The sequence below is a fragment of the Mercenaria mercenaria genome, chromosome 14, assembly GCF_021730395.1.
Source record: "Mercenaria mercenaria strain notata chromosome 14, MADL_Memer_1, whole genome shotgun sequence".
In the NCBI taxonomy this organism is placed as follows: domain Eukaryota; kingdom Metazoa; phylum Mollusca; class Bivalvia; order Venerida; family Veneridae; genus Mercenaria; species Mercenaria mercenaria.
The window spans coordinates 16898500-16914064 of NC_069374.1; the positions used below are offsets into that span (position 1 = coordinate 16898500).

General features: G+C 36.1%; 1 protein-coding gene across 1 annotated transcript; it reads left to right on the forward strand.

Moving 5' to 3' along the window:
* The first annotated feature begins 3005 nt into the window (after window positions 1-3005).
* On the forward strand, window positions 3006-6866 carry LOC123544812 (uncharacterized). Its single transcript, XM_045330877.2, has one exon. It carries the CDS (start codon window positions 3006-3008, stop codon window positions 6864-6866), a length of 3861 nt encoding a protein of 1286 aa, XP_045186812.2.
* Window positions 6867-15565: the final 8699 nt, after the last annotated feature.

A 15565-nucleotide genomic window follows, 5' to 3' on the forward strand; every position in this document is an offset into this window, starting at 1 on the left:
TTGCTAACTTCAACCTAACACGAAAACGATGTCCAATGACAGATGGATCATATACAACATTCAAGAGGACAAACTAAAGAGAATATGTAATTCATTTTTGTATGTTTATTAGTTAAAAAATTTGTAGTATAACGTGTCAACTAGCTAAAATGTTTACGACCAATCAGAACGGTTTGCTTTAACCAAAGCCTACTTTGTATTTAACCAATCAGAAAGCAGATTGATTGAAAAGTTATTTTTTTGGTACAGTACAAAGGGGAAAAAGGGCCCTCGAGCTTCATGCTGTCCAAAACATCATACTGTCAACACGCTTACAAACTATCATACAGCTTATAAATTTTCCAGAAGATGAAGGAGTTCTATATATTCAAAGCCAATGGTAGATCCAGCAGATCAAGACTTGTAGTTAATGACAGAAGATTGTCTACAAGCTTAGTAGACTCACAAGAAATATTATATATCTGTTACGCTGTAATAGATGTTATGATACACGGATATGTACAGTTTGTCTGTCCATATAGAGAGACAACACTCCACAAGAGATATGAATTATTAGAGTTTGGCAAAGCAGATTCATATCATACTAAGTACAGGGAATTATTGGCAGAAAGCTGCGGCATCAAGCAGACTTTATAGAGAAAGGAAAGACCTGGGCTCCTGCAAATCAGTATTGTACATTGTCAAACGAAGCAATATCTGTTGCTGAAAATCCTAAGAAAGGGAAATCGAAATCTATGAAGTGACGATGAAGAGACTATCAACAAGAAGTTGAGAGATCTAAATGCTAATTTTTTTTTGTGATAAACCTAAGAAAAGGAAAAACAAAATCTATGAAAATGGGCGATGAAGAGACTATCAACAAGAAGTTGAGAGATCTAGATGATAAGATGGAACGTAGAAAAGACCGGAATAAATTACAAAACTATTATGGTCTTATCCAGAAAAAAGGGAAAAATGAAACAGTCACCTCATGAAAACAAGGATCTCCGAAACCATTCTAGCTAAAATGTTTTGACCAATCAGAATGTGGCATTTTAACCACGCCTACTTTGTACTGACCAATCGAAAGCAGTAGATTGAAAAAATTATTTTTCGGTAAGTATCGGGGAAAACGGCACTTGAGCTTCATTATTCTTCAGCTCTCAAACTGTCAAGATGCCCAAAAAAATTCTTCTCAACAATTTGGCGAGATGAAAGTGAACATTATTAGCATTGAAACACTGAGACAGATCTCGAACTCTGGATATGCTATTAAAAAACGAAGATGACGAAAATAAGAATTCAACGAGACAGAGCATACATTTTTGCTCAGCAGAGTCCCGAGTTATTTGGGAAAAACTGTATGGATTCTTTCAGCGCGACATCGAACATCAAAATGTGCTGTTCATACGATTGTCGAATCCTGTTGTGAATTACGAGACACTTTGTCGAATTGATACTAGATCTTGTACTTGTGATAGACTATTAGAATACAACTGTGGAGAGATGAACTCAAAACTTTGCGCGAGGAATTGAACGGGGTCTATTGGATTGTGGCTAATGCAACGTTTCTACTGTGTTTTTCGTAATGGGATAAAGGACAGGTTCAATGAGAGAAGTCGTCAAAGAAAACATTACAGGCCTTTGCCACCGTTTGTGTTTTATCAAAGCTTGAGAAACGCAACGTGTTTCGGGGACATTTTATAAAGCTATTGGCACGCGGGTAAACTGGGGGTTGATACTATTGTGATTGAATAAAAGGATTGAACATTGCTTTTTATGTTAAATGGGGTATGATATGTTATGTAACAAAAAAGATCGGTTGTCACATGTATTTGCCAATGCTGTTTCAGTATACAACATACCATTCAACTTTCAAAAATCCCAAGCCCTAACCTTACCTAAAATGTACAAGACGTTAGGTGAATTGCCAGTATTTTAACAGTTGATAAGTTGTGCCCATTTGTACGTGTTTGAGAAAAACAAAACGCCAGTTGATACTCGTCCTAAGTAAACGACGGTAATCATAATGACGATTATTGTTTAATCACATTCAAATTAAACAACCCAACTCATCAGTTTTAAAACTTCAAAAAAATCCACCTCCATAAAAACCTACCTAGCCCAATCCGAGGACAAAACACATCAACAGCCCATTTTCACTTTCGAAAAGTTCTAAAGACTGTAGGTGAATGCCGGTTAATATTCCAAGGTTAGATAGCTAATATCCTTGTTACATGTTGTGAAAAAGCAAAACGCCCGGTTGACAATTAGCCTTAAGTAAAAGTGCGGTACGTAATTTAATGTGAGTATAGTTTTTCACAAAGGCAAAATAAAACCAACTCATCCAGTTTGTCAAATTGATCTTGAACAACTTGCCCTAGCCCTTCATCGAGGACCAGATGTATCAAGAGCCGATTTTGAAATGGAAAAAAATTGTCTTGTTATTTGACATTGGGAACTAATTCCAAATACACGCTAAGAATGACCGGGATGTAATTCCAAAGATTTAAGATATTTTTATGTGCATATTGGATGTTGGTATCTCTTGTATTCTGTTATTCTTGTACGGAAACCTTTCAACGTTATAATAAGCAATTCGAACAGGTCAGATACGAATGATGAAGTTACAGAAGTAATACTCCCAGAATATGAAGACGTTCCATGGGTTAAAAAAACAATGTTGACTGGGATAATGTTTCACAACGCTGGTATGATGAAAACACATATCAGTGTTTGCTTTGTGGTATCATTTCAATACATGCGAATTTCAGAGAAGCGCCTAGATGTGCACATTTGTGTTGCATTGGATGCTACTACAAAATAAAGAGAGGATGGTCGTGTTTCTGTTGGACGACGCATCCATACAATATGTATCACGATTGGAAAAGTATTGGTCCTCTTGAAGAATAATATTTTTTTTGTAACGTCATTACACCTTTAGAAGGAAATAATATATAAAAGGCAATATAAAATCAATTCCATGTTAACCGCTTCACAAAACATTTGCCTGTGAATCAGTTAGGATGGAAAGCTCTCATATAACATCAAATAAAAGAGGTCTCGACGACCTTAGTGACAACAGCATCAACAAGAAGTTAAGAGCGGACATTTCAAACAACGTTGATGGTAGACATAAGTTAATGATGACCAAAGAGATAAGACATGAGAAATTCAATACAGTCATCTTCTTTTACGAATTAAGGATGTGTGACTTGGACGTGAAGAATGTTTCGGATGCTATGTCAGCCGTAGAGGAGATATTCAAAACAATCATCGATGGTGTAACGGTGGACGTACGACCAAGTGATTTGTTACAATTATCGTTTCAGACTCCTTCAATAGAATCAGCGATTCATCTGCCATCCATGAAGTGTTCGGTCTTAACTGTTGACAATGTTATTGACCAGATTGAAGGCAAATTGAACTACAACTCTCACTTCGTACTTGAAAAGACTATATCAATAACGTGCGTTCGTGTTCGCATTCCAGACGGTGGTGCTAAAAAGAAACCCGAGGTGAATTTAGACATGTTTTTACATGAGAGCAAGTCTGTTATACAGATTCTAAACAAGGACGAATTGTGCTGTGCACGAGCGATTGTAACAGCTACAGCAAGGATAGAAAAGCATCCAAGATGGAACAATATAAGGCGAGGTTTAGGTGTACAGAAAGACCTTGCTATAGAGCTACATCGACTTGCCGGTGTTGACGAACAGCAGTGCGGTGTCGAAGAAATAAAGAAGTTCCAAGCCGTAATGCCAAAGTACAAGATATACGTACTGTCTAAGGAATGTTTTAATAATTTTGTCTATGTTGGTCCAGATGATGGAATACCAATCTATCTGTACCTACACGATAATCACTATGATGTGATAACAACAATAACCGGTTTTCTGAAACGAAGCTACTTCTGCAAAAAGTGTTTGAAAGGATACAATGACAAGGAGAAGCATATGTGTAACAGTGCTTGTAGAGTGTGTCGTCGATTTCATGAGGATGTCAAGGAGGAATGGTATTACTGTTCGGATTGTCATAGGTACTTCATAAGCGCCACTTGTTACAAGCTTCACAAGGAGAAGAACAAAGGCGGGAAGTCAACGTGCGACAATTGGTTCAAGTGTAGACAATGTAAGGTGATGATCGACAAAAAGAGGCGTAAAACAGAACACATGTGCGGTGAAAAGTACTGCCTGACATGTAAAGGGCATTTCGCAAACGGTCACAAATGCTACATGCAGCCTATAAAAAATGTTAATTTTACAGACCAGTCATCGCAGAAGTACATATTTGTGGAATTTCGGAGTATAGTTGATGAAGTCATACAGTGTAGTAAAACCTATACACCTGACGAGACGAAACGATGCGTGAATTGTAACAAGTCTGAGTGTGGCATACCTGGTTCATTACCAAATTTATGTATTGTGCACAAAACTTGTGACAGTTGTATGGATATGGAAGTGACGGATACATCGACATGCTCTTCATGTGGGCCAAATAAGAAGATATTCAGAGGCAAGGATTGTGCAAATTTGTTTTGCAAATGGCTTTTCTCACCAGAGAACAAAGATACCACAGTGTTATGTCACAACCTTACAGAGGAAAAGAGCTCACATATTTTAAGATATCTGTACGACAATGGTCATCAGCCCAAGGTGATAACATCTGGGTCTAGATATAAATGCATAGAAGTTTCGGTCTGCAAGATGCGAATCCTTGATTCTCAGAACTTCATACCTTTACCTTTGGCAGATATGGCACGGTCTTTTGAAGAAGTACCACTTCAGGAAGGGTTCTTTCCGGTACTTTTCAATACGAAAGACAATCAAACAACTGTTCTGAACGGACTTCCGGACATACAGTTCTACAACGTAGAAGGTATGACACTTGAAACAAGAAACGTATTTCAATCTTGGTATCAGACTCACCGAGATGATCATTTCAACTTTCAAGAACAGTTGTTGCGCTACTGTGAAAGTGATGTGGATATACTTAGGCGTTGCTGTCTGAAGTTTAGGAGCATGTTCATGAATATCAGCAAAGGAAACAAGGCTTATGGAACAGATCCATTTCAACAGTGCGTCACGATTGCCTCTGCATGTAATACAGTGTACAAATCAAACTACATGGAACCTGAGAGCATTGCAATTATACCACATGAAGGATACAACCCAGAGGCAACGCAATCTGTTGTAGCTTTCCAATGGCTTTCATTTATAGCTCACAAGAAAGGTGTTGACATTCAACATGCGAGAAACAAAGGCGAGAAAGTGATTGGACCATACAAAGTCGATGGCTTTTTCAAGAACAGTAATGGGCAAAAGTGTGTACTAGAGTTCAATGGTTGTTTTTGGCACGGATGTCCAAAATGTTATTCCAGAGATACATACAACGCAAGAACAAAATGTACAATGGATGCACTATACAAGAAAACAGTTGACAAACAGGCGTATTTGGAGAAGATGGGATACAAATATGAATCAATATGGGAGTGCGATTACCGAACCGAACTGTTGAAAAATTCAGATATGGCAGCTTACATAAAATCACTCGATATCGAGTCTCCCATTCAACCGAAGGATGCTTTCTATGGTGGAAGAGCAGAGGGCTTTAAATTGTTTGAAACAACGACCGAACATCGACGAATCAAATACTACGACGTTACGTCTCTGTATCCGCACATAAATAAAACCGGCAAGGTACCACTAGGTCATCCTACAATCATCAAGGAAGGTTTTGACAACATCGACAAGTACGAAGGGCTTATCAAATGCAAAATACTAGCGCCAAGACAACTGTACGTACCAGTTCTTCCCGTTAGTATAAATGGAGAAGTTGTCTTCAGTTTGTGCAGAGCTTGCAGTTCTCAACACAATGTCAATCCATGCATGCACAATGAAGCTGGTCGGGCTTTTACAGGTACATGGGTTACAGACGAAGTCAAACTAGCTTTGAAACATGGGTATCGCATACTAAAAGTGTACGAGGTTTGGCATTTCGACAGAATATCTCAGTACGATCCTGAAACCAAGACGGGCGGAGCATTCACAGGATATGTCAATACTTTTTTGAAGCTCAAACAAGAGGCTAGCGGATGGCCAAAGTGGTGCAAAACAGACGAGGACAAGAAGAAGTACGTTGAATCATATTACGCTCGAGAAGGTATCTCATTGAACTACGACAACATCAGAGAAAATCCAGGACTTAGAGCTAGTGCCAAGCTGATGTTGAATTCTTTTTGGGGTAAATTTGGACAAAGACCAAATTATGTTCGTTCTGTTTGCATTACGGATCCCAGCAAGTATTTCGACATACTAATGTCAACTCAGATTGACACAATATACATTTGTTTCGTCAATGACGAAACCATTCGAGTGGACTACGTATACAAAGACAATTTCATCAGCACTTCTTCACAAAGCAATGTAGTTATCGCTGCATATACTACTGCACAAGCTAGATTAAGGCTGTATGACTGTCTCGCCAAACTTGGTCGTAGGACCATATACTGCGACACGGATGCAATCGCTTTCTCACATATTTCTGGTCAATGGGAACCACCTTTGGGAGATTACCTCGGCGACTTCACCGACGTAGTTGAAGGAAACCAAATCCTTAACTTCACGACATTGAGTCCTAAAGTCTACGCCTACGATTTGGCTCATCCTGACAAACATGGTTGTTTGTCAATTTGTAAAGTCAGAGGATTTAATTTGAGACTTAGGTCTCTGCTGAACATAAATGGGCAAACTATGAAAGACTTGGCTCTTAGTTGCAAGAAATGCTCAAATGCCCTTCAAATGAAATCATCATTGCAAGTGAACTACGCAAAACGAATCATAATTCAGGGTGACATTACATACCCATATGGATTTCAGTTCTCATAGAAACTATTTGTTTCAACCACTTGTTTGCACAAATTTGTGTGCCTGTTTGTTTTTTGTTTTCTTCTCGTTTGCTAAATAAAACATCAAATAATGCACTTATTGTTGTCCATGAAAAACGAATAAATGCTGAAAAAGCATAATATTATGGAGATTACTTTATTTGATGATTTTAGTTACAGGTCATCTACCCTATAACATATAAGGTACTTATTTATTGTTGTAAACAAGGTAAACGGGTAACTTCAGTTATCAACATTAGTTTACAACTTAAACTGCTTACACAACCTGAAAAAATATAGTTAGGGGTCTCTCATTTGTAATATATCAACAATTATCACCTGAATTAAGTGCATTCATGAATGAAAAATATTGATGGTAAAATGGTGTAGGGGTTTGTTTACATTCTAAAATCTTTAATAACTTCTTAAAGGTACATTTTTGGTGTGGTTTTGGTAAGCTTATCATAACGAGCATGTCATTCTCTTTCACTCAGATTTTTTTCATTAGATTTAGACTCTTGGCTAGTCTTGGATTTTTGACTTTATTAAAAGACAAAAGGAAGTTCAGTATAGGCTCTTTCAAAGTGCTTAAAGTAGACTAAAAATACACTATATTCTATTTATACCTTGGTTATATGGAGCTAATGCTACGGAGCTTGCATAAATTCTATTTAATTTATGTAGCTGTGGAGACTTTTGATACAGACTATAATTGGGGAAATCCTAAAATCATTGAAAAACGGTCATCACAAGAGTTGTCCGTTTTGCTTCAGATATTTTGAGAGAGTCATGTTTTAAAAATCAAATATTTCTTTTTTTACATGAAGTGGAGAAAAACCATAAATATATTTAGTAAACTGGTGCACTTAGCTATCATTTCACTCTGAAAAAAACTATGTAAAGATGAATTTGAATTTTTGAGGTACCATCTCTAATCATATGTCTTGCTTTCTATCGTTTTTTTTTTTTAATGATTAAATGAAATAACCTTTCTCGTTAAATGTAGCTTCAAGATATCTTATTTCTAAAGAAAGTTGACCGCCTCGGTAGCCTATTGGTAGAGCGTCCGCTTCAAGTGCGGGAGGTAGTGGGTTCGATCCCCGACCGCGTCTTACCAAAGACGTAAAAATGGTACTAGTAGCTTCCTCGCTTGGCGCTTAGCATTAAGAGGATAGTGCTAGGACTTACCAGCCCGGTGTCAGTATAATGTGACTTGGTAGGGTATCATGCCACGTGTCTACGGGGTGATATTCCAGTGAGGCAGCACTATAAAGTTGCTCACTGCTACAAGTAGATACCGTCGTTTATATGACTGAAAAAATGCTGAAAAAGACGTTAAACCCGAACACACACACTCTAACAAGTACGTGTTATTGCATTCATTTAAACAAATTTCAAAGCTTAAAATACTTACAGCGGTGTTCCTCATCTGACATCTGAAGATGCGTTTCTTAAATAGACCAGTGTCAATGCCTTTAAATTTTACATTTAAGTATATAGATTGCGGGGTCCGTTTCCATGGTAACATTAATTTAATTCAAGAAATCACTATGTTCTACCGAAATTTAAACAATTTAGTGCATGTTTTAGTATATAATTCTTTATTTTTTTTCATATTGTAACATTTTCTGTGCAAAAGAAATCATTTACAGCCAGCTGCACCTTAAATAATACTAAATAACACATCTTCTTGAAATATTTCCTGACATTTCATGCGAAAAATAATATACGGCTTTCTTTTTACCGCGGAATACAATGGAAGATTCAGATTACTTCTGACTGAATATTTGTATATGTACATGTATATGCACTGGCGTATTTGTACTTTGCCCCGCCATTGTACTATCTTCTAAGTAGGTAACTTGAAAATCACCACATATATTCACTTGATAAAGACAACTATGAAATGTATTGACTTATAAATACAAAAATAAAAGTATGTTTCAGAAAGTATTAGATTTTTTAAAACGAAATTGCTAAATATCAATTTGCAAACAGCATACGCCGTTTTATTAATAAGACGTTTGCGTAACGTCAGAAAAAAAGCGGGAAAATGCGCAACGTCTAACGCCGCCTATAGTGCTATTTGAGACTTTATCATTTTTTGCGACTTCGTATCGAAAACGAAGTCGATAGTCAAGGACTTTGTTTTCGTTATTTTGCTGTGAAATGCCTTTAAAGAAATTGTGTAAATTTGATTAAAAATCTATGGACCAGTAAATGCATGCTCTCAATTTATACAAGGAACTTCACTTCCGTAGTGTTCAGATTTTGGAACAACACAAGCTAAGATTTATGGCTACAACTTAATTAATCGGAAAGAATCAGACTCAAACTTATCAATTAACAAACTCTTCTGCAGCCAGTGTCGCTGTGGGCTAACATTAATTTGGCAGAAGTGTATTTTCTTGATCTATCAAATGATTTTCTCATGATTTCTTTACGTAATAAAAATACACGAGAAAAGGGGAGTAGGGGAAAATTTATGACAATACTGCGAAAAGGAAGTCGGTGACCACATATTTTTGTCAGCTCATTTTACAGTAAAATAAATTTATAAGATAATATTAGTTTTTTTTAAAAAAATCTATGGACCAGTTTTTGCACACTACTTAGTCATTCCTCACAAAAACAATTATTTCATAGACAGATTTTGGCATGATTTTTGCATAAAGTAAGCATTCCTTCGGAGAATAGCGTAAGTATATATTTGAAAATTACATCACTGTATAGTTTTCGACTGGCATATTATATAAAATGGAAAAATATATACTTTTTTGATAAAATGATAGTTTGATAGTTTTGATAGTTTATTTTCAATATTCCATTAGGCCAAATGGCCTATGAGGATATACAATACATGATATATGGCAAGACAGTGTACATCAAAAAATCTATATGCAACTGAAGTTAATGTGCGGAGAAGGTTTACAATGCAATGCATAATAATATCCTAAATGCGTGATAATATCAGTGCCTAATAAATAAATAATATTGAAAATTACAAAACCATGCGTTTTACAAACCACACAATCTTATGATACATTTTCAGACGAGTTTTGTTTGAAGTCTAGTTTTGCAAACTCTTTGTTTTATAGACATATTTGACAAACTATAACACGGTAGTTTGTGTAATAAAATGATTACCATATATTATTGTCTTTATTAGCAACGTAATCATACGCTGACCTTGTCGAAACGAAATACAAGATCAACGTATTACTCAAAACTAAAGAACTTGTGATTTGTAAAACACATTTTACTTTACATTTGTTATAGTGTAAAGTATACACAGTCTCAAAAAAGTTCACATGCTAGGAGATCAACATTATTATGGCCAAAACAATCTGAATGTCACATAACTGCAATAGAGTTAGTACAAAGGATCAAATTATTATAACACAGGTCAAAACATAAATAGTAACTGATACATACAAGTATAATGAGCACACTATACCGTCAGCATTATAAATAAGACCGAACTTATATGTATTTTCTCATCAAAATAAAGGCACGACTTACTATGCATATTCCAAATGATAAAACTATACATGAGTAAAACATACATATCAAACTCTTCTTCAATCATCAATTCCTATAAGTATTATTATCGGCATATAACTTTTCTTTTCTAAGTTCAAAGGCATTGTTTACGAATTTTCCAAACTTCCGTGCTAAGCATATGTTATCCGTATTCAGTAATTCAATGAATTTTGGCATATTTGGTCTCTTCCAATAGTAGCTTGGTATAAAACGTTTTCTAGAACTGTAGGGAACTGACGGCATATCACTTTTTTGTGCTAGTGACATTTCAGTGGGATATAAGGGACTTAATTTAGGCCGATGCACTTGTGCATTTGGTGTTTGTGGACTTTCAAGGGGAGTATGCGTGTCATTCTGGGACTGGTGAATTGGAAACTCTGGCCTATGGATAGGCTGATCATGAGTTGGATAAGGACATGTGTTTATCAATTCTGTGGAGTTATTAGTATTATTTACTGTGACATTCGTTAGTGGGACAGGAGTGGGCCGTTGTTCCACTGGTGCATTGTATGCTGAAGGGGCAGATAATTGGACATTTGTCACAGGTACATATGTATATTGTTTATGTGCTATGCCATAAGCTGGTGGGCGGGGGATAGCGTTAATATCCATTGGTTCCTGTCCTCTACTGTGCTGGGGTTCAAGTTGGCCTTGGTGCACTGGGTATGCTGAATCCTGCGTTCTGGCAATGGGTTCGATACCGGAAAGTCTGCTTGTGTTTATGTAACGTTGCCACTCAGGCATTTCATCGTGAATAAGTCGGCCATCCACAATCAGTTTAGCTGGATACACAATTTTAACATTTGATTTAGGATTTTCTTGTTTACACTGTTTATATTTAGGCCACAAACGCGACCGGGCCTGCTGGATCTCTCGTGGTAAATCAACGCTGATCGAAAAACGTGTATCTTTCAGCATTTTGGCTTTGCTCAAAATGTATTAAGTATCTCCATAGTCTCTAAAATTTACAATTATAGGCCTGCTTTGAAATTGTCTCGTTCGATCCTTGGCACCCATCCTGTGAGCCCTTGATATGTACACATCTCTCGAATCAATATCAAGCTTTTGATCAAAAAAGTCCCATATGATATTTGAACAGTGCTCACCTGCATTTTCTTCTATGCCGCGAAATATTAAGTTATTCCTTCTGGACCTTGCTTCAACATCTATTGATTTGTAAGCCAGTGATTTCATGAATTCAGATTGGGTGTTGGTTGTCTCGGTAACTTGATTAACTTTTGCGTTCATGTTTACCATTGACCTTTGTAGTGACAAAACTCCTCTGCAACATTCAACCTGTTCAGTTCTAACACAGCGCAACTCATCAAATATATGTATTAGTTTGTCTTCACAAGAACTTTCCACAAAATTCTGTCGGGTAATATCCGACAAAAGAGACATTGTTAAATTTTCGCTTTCCCGCTCCTGAAAAATTTCAAATCTATTGTGTGTTGGCACGCTATAAAATTCGTTTGTAGTCATTTTAAACACCCAAAACTTCCAATGATGATTCCGTATACATAAAACGTACAGTCATAAACAATTACATCCAGTTTTTGATTTACAATCCTAAAAAAGCTCCATAAAACACAACTTTTTTTTATCACCGCTTAAAATTTACGTCGACACTGTCCGCCATATTTAATTATACAAAATGAACCCCCGAAACTAAAATAATCGCCATGAAAACGGCAAAGTCACAACTATTTCCAACTAGGCTAAAACGTGATATTTCGACGTCATTTGCCTTAATGTGTGCATTAGATCGGCGTGAAGTTGGCAGTAAGATCGCAGTACAGCAGTAGGAGCAGTTAACTGCTCCTACTGCCAGCAGTTACAGCAGTTACATGTAACTGCTCCTACTGCCAGCAGTTACAACAGTTAACTGCTCCTACTGCCAAAATTTACAACAGTTGAATGCTTGTACTGCCAGAAGTGAATGCTGCTACCATTAGAGCAGTTAATAAAGCTGTTACACAATTTTAATGACAATGGTGACATCAGGTATTGTTCGGTTTTAAAGTCAGCGATGTTTTTGTTCCTTTTATAATGGAACGGTCTATGATTTAGATAGTGTTTACAAATACGATATTTATAAATGATTTATTTTGTATAATAATTAATTTTAGCAACACAAAACATGTACCGCCTTAAAAGCTTTGATAGTAAGGTAGGTATAAATAGGACTGGGACGATTACTCGGTTAATCGGATCCGATTCGATTACAAGGGGAAACCGGTTTCAATTTTGCAAAACCGCTAATTGCTCTCAATAAACATCATGAGTCGCACTTTATCTTAAATTAGGAAAAAGTCCAGAACTGCTGCCGTTTGAGCTCCGTATCAGGCTGTTTACATCCGATACTTTAATGTATATGCTATCACTATTAGACAATTCAAAATGACTTCCTATTATCAAACTCGATACAGCATCAACGTTGCTGGTGTGGAATAACTTCCTTCTCCCTAATAGTAGTAGTTGTTTTTTAGGGAACATTAATTCTTCCTATATGATAGCAACTAATCAGGCTGATATTTTACAATTATGTGTGTTTGTTTGTTTGTTTCGGGATTAACGTCATTTTTTTCAACAGTATTTCAGTTATGTAACGGAGGGCAGTAAACCTTTCCAGTGTTCCTGGATTCTGTACAAACCTGGTCTCCGCAAGTAACTGCCAACTTCCCCACATGGATCAGAGGTGGAGGACGAATGACTTTTTACAATTAGTTGTGTTACAAGTAATAAATAAATAGAGACTGCTTCTATTCATGAACTTTTTAATTCTTGGAAATACGTAACCTGGATAATATTGATGCGTAGACAATTTTGTAAAAGCCACTGTAAGGTGTCCATCTTTGACTCTAAGCTGTCATTCCCACAGGAAAAATACGGACGATAAGGTAAACCTAATGAAAATGTGCAAGGTAATACTTGTAGATGTATGATGTTGGTCTCTCTACCCTTGCTGTCATGAAAGTTATGCATATAAATCTTTAGTTTTATACATACATATTGATGTTGGAGCATTGTAGCATTGTACAGCAATTTACTGAAACCTGTAATAAGAAATTTAATACTACAAATGTCTATATTTCAAATAGATGACAGTTAGTATTACAGTAAGTAAGACTTTGGCGGGCGGGCAGACGTCAACAACACTTTCTGAAATATGTTAACGGTGTGTGCACAGGTGAGCTGTTAGCGTTTCATCTAATTATTCAAGCATTTAACGTGGGCGAAAATGAAAGTTGTAACCTTGAATGAAACGCACTATTTGATTTAAAAAGAAGTTTCCAAATAGAAAATTAACTGTAAGGCCACTCCAACCTAAAGAATGATAATAAAAAAAGAACTTATATGAAAAAGAATCTAGCAAGTTCTGAGATGTTTCATAAGCTGGAGACTTATATGAAATATATGTCAGTTGTCATAAACTTCTGTCTATGCAATAAAATCATATCGCTATTACAATTTTATAATTTAAGATATTTCCGATGAATTTCCATTAAAACTTATACTGGCTCTTGTTAAAATCAGAAACTGTACAGTTACCTTTTGAAATTCGTTTTTTTTGTTGTTGTTGTTGTCTTTTTTTTTTAAAGGATATAATCTCTCTGCATTTGTGATTAAGGGGAATGTATTGTTCATCATGCTAGGCCAGACTTGTTTTAACTAATTTATTCATTATCATAATGTTGTTTATATTTAACAGTCTTTAACCTAAATTTATTTATCCCAGATTCACCAGTTTCGACGCACATAAGAAGCAACATGGCCGCGCTTTTTCATTCAGTAACATACGTGACTCTATTAGATATTGCATGTACACTAACCTTTTATGCATTGAATCATACCAATAACATCTTATTCTAAACAACTGACTGCCAGATATCAAATGGTAAACAACAACTAGTGTGATCGGCCGTACTTTTTCTAACACACCTATTTCGACGCATCTTACATGATACTTGTTACGAAGCTTTTGATTGGCTTAAATATTTGTGCAATCACTGTAAGTAATGCGCTACACCATAACTGTCATGGATGCTGCAATAAAACTGGACATAAAAGCAGATGCAAGTAGATAATCAATATTAAAGGCCAAATGATATAAATAAATCTGAAAACATTTAAACATTCATCAACATAAGGGGCTAAGAACATAAATAATCACTTTGCTTTTTCAATACACACTGTCTGATGTTTTTTCTTTCATTTTTCTGGACTGCAGTATTTACAGAGGCATTTGGCACATTTTGTTTTATACAAAACTTTAGATGAACCCAGTGTTCGCAGCCTACTTGACAAGAGAAAAAAAATGAAGTGTATAGTAATGATCGCATTGATATATAATGCGTACACCTTCCAAAACAGTGCATAAAATAGTGCGATTACATATGTCACGTGGCAGTGATGTGACCTTGATAGCACCAAAGTTGGCTGCAGACGTACAACAACATTTCCAGTAACTTTTTTAATCTAAGCTTTCACAGGGACGTTTTTAAAATGGATGAAAATTTGCATTAGTAGAAACATTAAAAATCATGTATAGGGTAAATGTAAGTTGATAAATATCTTCAAATTCCTGAACTTTCCAACCTTTTTATCGGTAAAATTAACCATGATGTTTTCTGTCATTACACCGAGTAACTACGTCATCGGAAACCCCAAGTTAATCGAGAACAAGGTCAAAACAAAAATGGTGTCGAAATAGGTGTGCGTAAAATTACGTGGTGCGACGATATTATCATCATTAGTATATCCGATTCTAAGACATTTGAAGCCATTCACCAGTCTAGTAATATATTCAAAATCAGAAACAGTCAAGGCCAGTGCCGGTGTTTTCATCAGTGTAATCAGCAAATTATCACTACCATAATATTCATCATCAGGCGAGGTTTCTTTACAGAACAGGTTATCCTATTTTATAAACAACCAACACATCAAATTCTCTGACACGAAGCCTAGAACACAGGGTACGGACAAAAACGTGCATATTCAGTATGATATACATGTACCCCTGTTCTATTTTTAACTTTATTCGATTTCGGGAGCGATAAATATTTGATTTGTGACGAGCGTTTGCATAATCATATTAAGCATTATCGATAATAAGATTATTCAAAAAAAATGCGTATTGTATCATACAGGTTGTCC

Bases quoted from the DNA above. Each gene is read 5' to 3' on its own strand.
- LOC123544812 (XM_045330877.2), top strand. From the start codon at position 3,006: ATGGAAAGCTCTCATATAACATCAAATAAAAGAGGTCTCGACGACCTT.